This window comes from Centruroides sculpturatus, unplaced genomic scaffold (assembly GCF_000671375.1).
Source record: "Centruroides sculpturatus isolate CEXI.00-Female unplaced genomic scaffold, Cexi_2.0 scaffold102, whole genome shotgun sequence".
Classification (NCBI taxonomy): domain Eukaryota; kingdom Metazoa; phylum Arthropoda; class Arachnida; order Scorpiones; family Buthidae; genus Centruroides; species Centruroides sculpturatus.
The window spans coordinates 420,091-432,222 of record NW_019384295.1 but is presented as its reverse complement, the minus strand read 5'-3'; the positions used below and the strand labels follow the sequence as shown (position 1 = coordinate 432,222).

Sequence of the window (12,132 nt, the reverse complement as noted above, 5' to 3'; positions counted from 1 at the left end):
ATATTTATAACTAAATTTCTTTCCATTTTTTTTAATACGTTTTAATAAATTGAATGTTGCTAAATTTATTTTCGAAAATTGTATATAATTTTGAAGATTCTCACTCGTAACAGTTTATAATAGGTGATGTTTTGATAAGAATCATTTTAAATTTAGCCTATAGAAATTTTTTGTCCATTATTAATGCAGAAATATCAAAAATGCATTAGTTATTGCAAAAAAAAAAATAAGAATAAAACGAGAAAAAATTTATATAATATCTACATCTACGATAAAAATGTTTACACAGAGAGACGAAATTTAAGTAATTTTTATAAATATTCGAATATAAATTTTAAAAATTCATTAAAAAAATTTTTATTGTTTATTCCTTTGTTAAATTTTCAAAATATTTTTATTTTATACTTGTAATTCGCTTCTTATATAACGAATCGTTATCTTTCTTACATAGCTTACAACTGAGTAGTAATAATAATAATAATAATAATAATAATTAAAAAAACTTAGAAACTTATTAAATAAATGAACTAACAAAAAGAAAAATAATTTATATCAGTAAAGAATAATTTCCATACAGAGAATATTAAAATGATGCGGATATATTAATTCCTATATCAGAATCTAATCTGGCCGGAAGAGAAGAGACAACTAAAACACTACCACAGCTATTAAGGTTAAACTAACGATAGCAAGCCACTTGTGAGGGACGTTACATCCACAATGAAGATAACAATCTATGTAAGAGACAGTAAAGTTTAAATGTAGAGCCGTATATAGTCGAGTAAAAGAGAGGTTTAAACTTAGACTTTATCGCTTCCTGGTTTTCCCGAACAAGTTTACAGGACAAACCATCGATAAATATCAGTTGAAAAATGATAGCACAGTCAACCACGTATAAAATCTTGATGGCTGGACTTATTTTTGTCTTTATTTCTGCCATTCAACGTCACGTCATAGATTATCTATCGTTTAAGGATTACGTACTGATACAATGGGTAGAGCTTTTTCATGATAGCACCTTTCTTTCTTTTTTCCCCCCTAATAACTAACTGACCACTCACGACTATTGAATATTCTATACTGTTATCGATTTTGTAATTATCCTGTTCTAGTATTCATTGTGGCATAATTACGATTTTTAAATGCATTCATTTATTAATGAGGAATGTTTAGTTATCAGGCATATGTGATGAATGTTAAATGTATCGCGTTCCAAATTTCTCTTTTATTTTTATTATTTTTTTTTATTACATTAAATATATAAGTATTATAATTTAAATATTGATAGATATCTATGTTAATTAATATTTAAGTTATATAATTAAATTAATTTAAAGAATAATCATTCATTTTTAACCTTTTACGATGTGTTCAGATAAAAAATAATCGTTCGATTTTGTTGAAATGTATAAGCTAATATTTTAATTTTCGTTTAATTATTTAATTACTTAACAAGAAAAAATAAACTATAAAAAACGAAAAATAGCAAGTTTTTAAGGTAAAAATAAAATTAAAATATAAAAATTTAAGTATAATTGCATAAAGAAAAGTTGTAATTAAATAGAAAAATTTCGAATAAAATATAAATAAATAAATTCAAAATTAATGATATTTATTAGAAATAAATTGACAAAATATATATATAAAAAATAAATATGTCATAAATAAATATTCGTTACATATTTCATAATACCTGAACTACTTATGAAACAACAGAATTCAATTATTTATAATTAACTGAGAGAGACAGAATAAATGACTTTTTCAAAATTATTAATGGCATAAATATTTAAATACATCTTACAAATATAAATATGTAGGTTTATTATGATAATTTTAAAATAACTTTTGATTAAATTCATCAATCTCATTCACTGATCCTTTATGTTAAATTTTCTCTTACCTCTTACACAACCAGAAAGATTATAATATTGGAAATAATACGTTAAAATATGTTATACCAATTTTGCTGACCGTGCATGATTGTCACTTCGATGAATTATTCTCTCATCCTTCGATACACTTCGTCAGCATGTTGATTGCTTGCATTAAGGATAAATCCCTTGTTTGTGCACATCATAAATCTAATGTTTTCCTCGACTAAATTTGACAGTTTAGTAATATGTAAAATGATTTGCTTTTGTAACTGACTGTGCTTTGTATATTACTAACTTTCGTGATTCATTCAAATAAATTCAAAGAAATAAATAACAAAAATTATATTTTTCATGAATTCGAAATGTTTTTGATAAACACTCGAAATTATAATAACCATGGATAAGAATATATATACATATATTTTTAAAATAAAATAATATAGAAAAATATCGTGTTAACAGAAAAGGAGATATTTCAAAATCGTTCCATCATCTATTTGTATTAAACCTCAAAGTTTTAGACAAGAGAGAAACAATTGTTGTTGTTCCCTTGGTAGATTTTTCTAACATAACATGAAGAGCACTTTAAACACATTTCGTTACTCCGTTTTAGAAGACTGATTACTACAATCTATCACAGTTGTTGACGGCTACAGCCAAACTAGGCAAGTAGGAATATCTTTTTACAAAAAGATTTAGTAGTACCGCCTTATGTAACGAGATATTTAAGGACACTGTGTATATCGTAGGGTGTCATTTGGCACCAAATAACAAGGGTACATCGATCTTATTTCTTCAAAACGACTACATAATGTTGTAGTTTGGGATTTTATCCCCCTTATTCACTATACTTCTTTACACTTTTGCGAAAAAAAAAATTAAAAAAAATAGAAAATATTTCCACATTTTTTCCCTCTATATTTCCATAAGTGTCTTAAGTATATCTTTTAGATTTTCGCTTCGTTTTCTTGAATATTAAAACAACATATCTGTGTTTTTTTTTTAAAGATGAAAGAATGAAATTCCAATAAATTGATGTCAATTCTTGTTCGCGTCATTAATTTTTAGTTTATGTTGTGTAACTGTTATATTTCTTTCCCTCTACGAAACTGGATATAGCAGAGAAAGGAAGCTGAAATTAGAGTAGTTCACCATTTTTTCTCATCCTTTTTTTTTTTTTTTTTTGCTTTTTCTCCTTTCTTTACTTGGGGACTTGTATTCCTTGTCTCCTGTCTGTTGTCATTAATACGACAAACAGAAAAACACAGATACAAACTGAATTTTCTGTCATTTCTTATCAATGAAGTAGAACTTTGTTTATGAAGCTGAAATTTTATTGCAAAGAACAATTTTACAATTCACTTCGAGTATAAATACTTTTTTTATTAAAGACACACCTAACAGTCGGATATTTTCCTTTAGGCTACATCAAATATAAGTCATGTTTTATGGGAAGGGGAAAAATTTTTTAANTTCGAGATAAATAATTTAAATTTTATTTTTTACAATTGGATAAATAATATCTTCTATTAGTTTTTATTGTGTAAGACAATGCTATTGTTTGGAACGAGAATTGATTTAATTATGTTGGACAAGAAAAATGAAATTTAATCGCTTTAAAAATATTTTAATTTATAAATTTTTAGCTTGTAATTTAAGTTTTATAATTCTAAAGAAATCATTTGTTTTTGTTTAGTATCAGTATCACTACGCTACTGTACGAAATAAATGATATAGTTGTCTTTCCCCCCTCCCTCTCTCCTCTTCCAGTTTCTTCTGTATTGTTTCTCTCTGCCATTCAGAAACGATAAAAGCTCTTCAAATAGAGGAAAATCTTTAGATGTAGAAAATATTTTTCATTCTGTGATTACGTTTCGGAAGTCCAAAATCTTATTTTCTCCTGTCCTGTATTAACGAGATTAGTGAGAAGTGCAGTCCAGTTGCTGTTACAAATAGTTGTTCTGCACTAAAACGAACACAGAACAAACGGTCGAGACCTTGTCTCTATCCACAGGATTATGTTAGACGTAAAAGAACGAACCATGTTTTATTTTTATCCTATACATTGTGCAGATGGTATACTTGACTGCAACAAAAGATATGGAGATTGCAGTGAACGTAGAAAGACACAGGTCTCATCAATCAATTCTCGTCCTCTAAACTTTTGATAAAACAGTAAAAGCAATGTCCGGAATTTATTTTTGTTTCAATCATTCATAGGGAAAACATTATTTTTACTTAATGTATTATTTATTATTATATTATATACATTACTATTTTTCTTTCTTTTTTTTTTAAATTCAGGTATCGTGGATCAGAAGAAGAGATTTACATGTTTTAACAGTAGGAAGGTTCACATATACGAGCGATCAGAGATTTCAAACTATACATTTAGAAAATTCAGATGATTGGACACTCCAAATTAAATATCCTCAGAAGCAGGATGCTGGAATTTATGAGTGTCAAGTCAGTACAGTACCGAAAATGAGCATATTCATCACATTAAATGTTGTAGGTAAGTGTATGCTGTTCACATAAATTTTTACTTCAAGTTGCTGTAAAATATAATCACATTTTAAAGCGAAAGTATTTTAAGTATTATTAGAGTTTAAACCGGTTATAATTACTATAAAAGATGTACAAGACTATTGAAAACATTATAAATAAAATTAATTTTTATGCTTTACTATACCTTTTTAATTAACGTTATATTTCTTAAAAGAATTATGTTATAGTTTAACACACAAAACTTTTATAACAACATTTTCAGTTATATATTTAAGAAAACTTTTAATAAATTTTCTTAAAATTTTAATATCTTTTAAAAAAATTTAATTATTTTTAATAAATATATAAGTTAATGTATTAATAAGGTTTAAAAAATAATATATATATATATATAGTTTTTTTTAATTATTTAAGATATGTATTTATATGATTTTTAACATCTTTACTAATTTCTCTTACGGCCCATCAAATATTTTATGATCTTTTATAGTTTTATGTCTTTTTATGTCTTCTTGATAAACGAGAATGTCTTAAAATATAATTTCATTACGATATCATGGATCATATTAAACTGATCATTATAGGTAAGGTCATGAAATTACGATATTATCTATCAGGATGACACATATTACACGAGTAAAAAAAAAAAACGTATAAAAATACTGTTATTGTGATGATAATGATCATTTAAAAATATAAAAAAATATATATATAAAGAAAAATATGACAAAAGAATAATAACGAGTTTTGTGAAAAATGAAGGAGAGAAAAAATATAAATGAATGAAAAAAGTCAACACATTTCTGTAGATACTGAAACAATTTCATTGTTCAATGACAAATTAACGAGGAGTCTTTCCTACCTACTCTTTCTTCATTAGCACAGTGATAGCTGCAAGACGATCAATAACAAATCGAAATGAAAGGGTCCGACATTACTTTTCCATTAATCTTTTGTTAACAAAAATTTTTCTAAAATTTATAATTTATCTCCTTAAGTAATTTTAAAATTTTTATTATTATTACTTTTTCTAATAATAATTTATATTTCGTTAATTATTAAATGTATCTCTTATTATCAAACCCTCCATAAAACCTTACCCCTTTTTTTCAGGGAAATTTATAAAAGAAATAAGTAATTGTATACAATTTTTAAGTGTTAATTTTCAGAAATAAGAGTATAGATTTCAAGAAATTTCCCTATTAACTTCAATTACTTGTACCCCTTTTCCAATTATTTTTCCTTTTTACAAATCTTTCGAAGATTATACAGTTCAATATTCTTATTCCTTAAATTAATTCGTGTGTAATGATATTTTTAAAGCGTGAATACAGTTTTAACATCTTCTACATTAATCACTTCTAAGAGTATAAAAATGATAAAATTATATATTTTTATGTTTTATAAAACGATAATTTTCTAGTGAAAAAAAAAATTTAAAACGCTGTAATTATTTTTAATTACAAATATAATATTAATCTATTCAATTTTCTCATTAACAATATTTTGAAGGAAAATAATACTTCAAAAGATAAATATGTTAAATATAAGAAGCTGTACAATTAAAGCAAGTAAGATAATTCGATATTTTAATTAGAATATTCTTTTGTGAGTTGGAAAAATAATTTTTTTTCCTTTTACCTCTGTATAATTAATATCATACAATAAATTATTTTAACGGTTTTAAAAAAAATAAAAAAAAGCAAAAACATCGCTCTTGTATTAATTATCAAGTGAAATATCTGTAAATAATTATATAAAATTACTAAGAAAACCCAAAGTAAAATAATAAATAACATATGAAACCTGTAAGAAGAAAGAGTGAATGGTTTCAATTTCAGGTTTAATAAAAGAGAATGTTTCGATGCGTCAAAACATTCCTTTTTATTAAAGCTGAAAGTTGTTAAAGGAAAAGATATCATCAGAAAGGGAGGTATATAGAATGTTACTCCCTTTTTCCTACAATAGGGGGTTTATAAAAGTCTAAACCCCCTGAAAATGTCAGTAACCATGAAACCATATCGACGTTCATTTAGATAAAAACATCGATACTATTTCGCGTTGTCGACCATCAGTCGAAAAGTGGCGAGCTGTCAACTCTGGTGATGATTTATGAGAGAGGCCACTAGTTCCTTTACTTGGACATTTCTGAGCGATGCAATGTCCCTTTGATTTTTTTATTATTTTTTTTTAAACCTGAATATCCAAAAAAGAAAAGAAAGCGTACGACAAGCCACAGAGGTCAAGGAAAACATTTGTTTCTTAAGAAATCGATTGATGAATTTTATCACAGAAATTATATTTTAAAAAATGAATAGATGAATTTTTTTTTTAATTTTAATTTTAATTATAGAAGTTAATTTAAATTAGTTATTTTTATTACATTGACTGATTTTGATCCTCATAGTTCATCCTTGTAAATGAATTCTAATTACAATCACGTTGTTGTAAAGTATCGTAGAGATTTCATTCTTGATCTGAAACTTTAGTGAAATGTTATTTAATCTCATGATCTCATTCTATTTGTACAATTGAACATTTTAGTTTGATATCGTTCTAGAATTGAACACAAGTGCAACTCTCTATTTACTTAGAAAACTTAATTATACTATATCACTAATCATCTCTATTTACGTAAATTAGCAGTTGCAAGTTTATCCCAATTTAAATGCTAATTAAAATATCACATTTCGACTACATTTCATTATTATCATTTTAAATAAATTTTGTAACACTTTTTCATTCGTAATCTTATCTCAAATCTCATCAGACTCATTTATATTTATTTTTAAAAAAATAATGGAAAAAGGGTCTCCTTAATTAAAAACCTATGCAATTGATTGGATTATCGTGAAATTTAATCTCTATAATGACATTTAAATCTTATCAAATATATATATATATTTCGAGATAAATAATTTAAATTTTATTTTTTACAATTGGATAAATAATATCTTCTATTAGTTTTTATTGTGTAAGACAATGCTATTGTTTGGAACGAGAATTGATTTAATTATGTTGGACAAGAAAAATGAAATTTAATCGCTTTAAAAATATTTTAATTTATAAATTTTTAGCTTGTAATTTAAGTTTTATAATTCTAAAGAAATCATTTGTTTTTGTTTAGTATCAGTATCACTACGCTACTGTACGAAATAAATGATATAGTTGTCTTTCCCCCCTCCCTCTCTCCTCTTCCAGTTTCTTCTGTATTGTTTCTCTCTGCCATTCAGAAACGATAAAAGCTCTTCAAATAGAGGAAAATCTTTAGATGTAGAAAATATTTTTCATTCTGTGATTACGTTTCGGAAGTCCAAAATCTTATTTTCTCCTGTCCTGTATTAACGAGATTAGTGAGAAGTGCAGTCCAGTTGCTGTTACAAATAGTTGTTCTGCACTAAAACGAACACAGAACAAACGGTCGAGACCTTGTCTCTATCCACAGGATTATGTTAGACGTAAAAGAACGAACCATGTTTTATTTTTATCCTATACATTGTGCAGATGGTATACTTGACTGCAACAAAAGATATGGAGATTGCAGTGAACGTAGAAAGACACAGGTCTCATCAATCAATTCTCGTCCTCTAAACTTTTGATAAAACAGTAAAAGCAATGTCCGGAATTTATTTTTGTTTCAATCATTCATAGGGAAAACATTATTTTTACTTAATGTATTATTTATTATTATATTATATACATTACTATTTTTCTTTCTTTTTTTTTTAAATTCAGGTATCGTGGATCAGAAGAAGAGATTTACATGTTTTAACAGTAGGAAGGTTCACATATACGAGCGATCAGAGATTTCAAACTATACATTTAGAAAATTCAGATGATTGGACACTCCAAATTAAATATCCTCAGAAGCAGGATGCTGGAATTTATGAGTGTCAAGTCAGTACAGTACCGAAAATGAGCATATTCATCACATTAAATGTTGTAGGTAAGTGTATGCTGTTCACATAAATTTTTACTTCAAGTTGCTGTAAAATATAATCACATTTTAAAGCGAAAGTATTTTAAGTATTATTAGAGTTTAAACCGGTTATAATTACTATAAAAGATGTACAAGACTATTGAAAACATTATAAATAAAATTAATTTTTATGCTTTACTATACCTTTTTAATTAACGTTATATTTCTTAAAAGAATTATGTTATAGTTTAACACACAAAACTTTTATAACAACATTTTCAGTTATATATTTAAGAAAACTTTTAATAAATTTTCTTAAAATTTTAATATCTTTTAAAAAAATTTAATTATTTTTAATAAATATATAAGTTAATGTATTAATAAGGTTTAAAAAATAATATATATATATATATAGTTTTTTTTAATTATTTAAGATATGTATTTATATGATTTTTAACATCTTTACTAATTTCTCTTACGGCCCATCAAATATTTTATGATCTTTTATAGTTTTATGTCTTTTTATGTCTTCTTGATAAACGAGAATGTCTTAAAATATAATTTCATTACGATATCATGGATCATATTAAACTGATCATTATAGGTAAGGTCATGAAATTACGATATTATCTATCAGGATGACACATATTACACGAGTAAAAAAAAAAAACGTATAAAAATACTGTTATTGTGATGATAATGATCATTTAAAAATATAAAAAAATATATATATATATTTTTTTCTGTAGTTTATTAGTCAGAATTTTTATTAAATAATAAAAATCATTTTTATTAATAAATATTTTAAGCTGTAATAACATTAATTAATTCTTGTTTATATGCTGTAATTATTTACATTCTTGTGGAAAATTAAATAAAAAAAATAATAAGAATATAAAGTATAAAATAAAATCGCTTAAATATATTTATCAATAAATATTTTAGTATTATTATTATTGTTGTTGTTGTTGTTGTTGTTGTTATTGTAAAAATATAAATAAATAATTTATTTTTTAAATTTGAAAAATATTTTTTTATTTTTTAAAAGTTATTTAATGTATGTTTATATTTTTGTAATTTAAAAAATAATATATATATGTTTAATGCTTAAAGCACTAAATTTATTTATCTATTTTTTTTAAATATTTTTTCTTTTTTTTTGTAAAGAAAAGCAAATTTAGATTATATAAAAAATCAAATTTGATCGATTTTCTTCTATAAATAGCATCCTATTTCTTTTTAATTCTTGAACTTATTTTCATGAAATTCTTTTGGATATATATGTATATAAAATTTATTAAAACTTTTTGAAGTTTAGGGAAAAATATATATATATTTTATTTTTGGTGTTTTGCTCACTTACGTGTTGGACTGTATACAATTGTATCATGGAAAAACTAAGAAAATTGAACGAGAAATAGCAACTTTTCTCTTCAAAACTAGAAATACTGAGAGGGTTATACATAAAAGGGTTTACTTAGCGGAAGAACCTTCGTACACATGATCCATGGCTCGTTTGTCTGGCTCAAGTGAGCTTTTTCACTTCTGTAACCTAAAAGATTAAGGATGTCCACAGGATTGCTCTAGGGACTTCTCTAGTCACCCTGTTACCCCGGGCAACCACTCGTTTACTTCTGTCTCTGAAGAACTTTACTTCTTTCTTTACATGCACCGTTGGGCATTGTTCGCCAGGCAAGTGGACGACGACCTATGCACTAGTACTTTTCTAGTGCTTCGATGATCCGGGATGAATCGCCTTCTGAAGTGTCACCGAGCTTGTTTGCTGTCACTAATTAATAAATGGAAGTCATTTAATCCGAAAAGAATTGATCTTTTCTTCAGTTTATCTTTTGATGTTTGTTATATCTTGAAAAAGAAAACTAAGCATACGTTCTTATAAAAATTGCAAAATTTATTAAAATTATATTAATTTTACATTACTAATTCGTTCAGAAAGAAATATTACTATACGTTCCAGTGCACAGAATAAAAATCTTTGAAAGTCGACCAACTTCATTGTTCTGAATCGATAATATAAAGGAAAATATGTATTTCTATTTCTGTCTTATATTTATAGCTAGAAATGAACTGTAAATTAATAATAAAAGAAACAGTGATGGCAAAAAAAATTAATGTTATGACACATTTATGAAGTAACACTAAATCATTTGGAGAAGATACAGAATGTTGAGCAATCTTTCGGATAAGTAATCCAAAAACTGGATGTTTGCACTGTTGAACTAGTATTTATTTTCTCTAGGATGAACAATAAAAAATGGTAGTCATAAAAGATGGTTCCAATAACCCGATCAACCATTAGCGGATTCCCTATAGGGCACTAGGGAGTTAGAAAAGAAGCAATCCTGTTTTGCCTTCTTCCATTCATTGATTTTTATCTGGACATTTCCTACACTTCCACATCGTGGACAAGGTCTTAATTCAGCTAATCAATATGTTCTTCTTCTGCAATATTCTCCAACAACCTCTTACTTTCGATAAGAAATAATCATGTCATGTAAAACAATCTTTTATATGTGTTGTTCTTTCTAATGTACAATTCTCTCTTACTCTCTAAAAACATACATTAAAAAAAATTAATTATAAAGAAATAAACGTTAATTAGCAATTACTTTAGTTTTCAACTATTCGATAATTTGTGATATTTAATTAATTTAGATATTTACTTTTCTAACTCTCTGAGAAAATTACAAAATTTATTCATGTATTATAAGATTACAATTGAGGATTATATTTATTTATTTTGTCAATATTGCTTATTGTTTACATTTTAAATTTTATTGTATTTACTGAAAAGATTATAATCAATAAATTTAATTTTCTTTTTTTATTTTTCTAAATTTATATTTAAATTATAAACTTTTACTTAATATTGCTAATTGACTTTATTTCGTTAATCGATGTTTATTTAATTAAAGATACATCTTAATTAAGAAACTAAATATGTATGATATTTTGGAAGTTGAAGTTAATATGAAATAACACGCAAACAAAATTATAAACGTGTGGTTTCATCAACTTATTGTTTAATTCAGAAAGATTTCTGTGGTTAATGAGTTGTAACATGCGATAACACTTAGTGTCTTATCATCCAAAAGAATGTAAATGAACAAAAATTCTGTCTGAAAATCGTCCTATAGAGTAATCTTCCACAGGAACTACTCTTCATTTCTCTGGAGCATTCTATTTTCACGTTCCAAAGGAAATAGTGGCGAAATCTTCTGTTAATCAGGAACATATAATCTTACAAATATGTGGTTTTCATCAGCTTAATCTACATTCAAAAAACTTATTTGGCTAATGAATTGTTACGTGCCTAAATTCTCATCATTCAGAAGAATTTAAATGAGAAAAATTCTGATACCTAATCATTCTATGCCTTATCTTTTAGAGAAGCAGTTACTCTTTCCTCTAGAGAATTCTGTTCTCACGTTCCTTAGGGAATGTTAGTGAATCCTAGACTAATCACGCATAATCTATTATAATTCTTGCCATTTTATGCTCCTTATTCTACAGCTATAGCGGTAAAATCTATAGAAAACAAAGGAAAAAAAATGATTCCATCACCATCGAGACATAAAAGATGCGATCATTTACAATGGTTGGGCAATATGTGGTAGAAGATTGAATATCGTATGAATACCTCAGAGCTATAAATGGCACCTGTATGAGGTTTACTTACGTGAAAAATAAATATAGAATGCCACTTCTAACTAATAAAAAATCATATTAACGTATATTACTTATATAAATTAATTAATTTTTGCGTTAAATAACTTTTACTATATTTATAAATTGTTTTAAAAAAAA

General features: G+C 25.6%; 1 protein-coding gene across 1 annotated transcript in view; it reads left to right on the top strand.

Moving 5' to 3' along the window:
• LOC111620822 overlaps positions 1-12,132 on the top strand; it is a 78,984-nt gene that overhangs the window by 61,754 nt on the left and 5,098 nt on the right. Inside the window, exons 2-3 of the mRNA XM_023362852.1 lie at positions 4,182-4,385; positions 8,121-8,331. Of these exons, the coding sequence (XP_023218620.1) occupies positions 4,182-4,385; positions 8,121-8,331 (415 nt within the window). The remainder of the gene's footprint in view (positions 1-4,181; positions 4,386-8,120; positions 8,332-12,132) is intronic.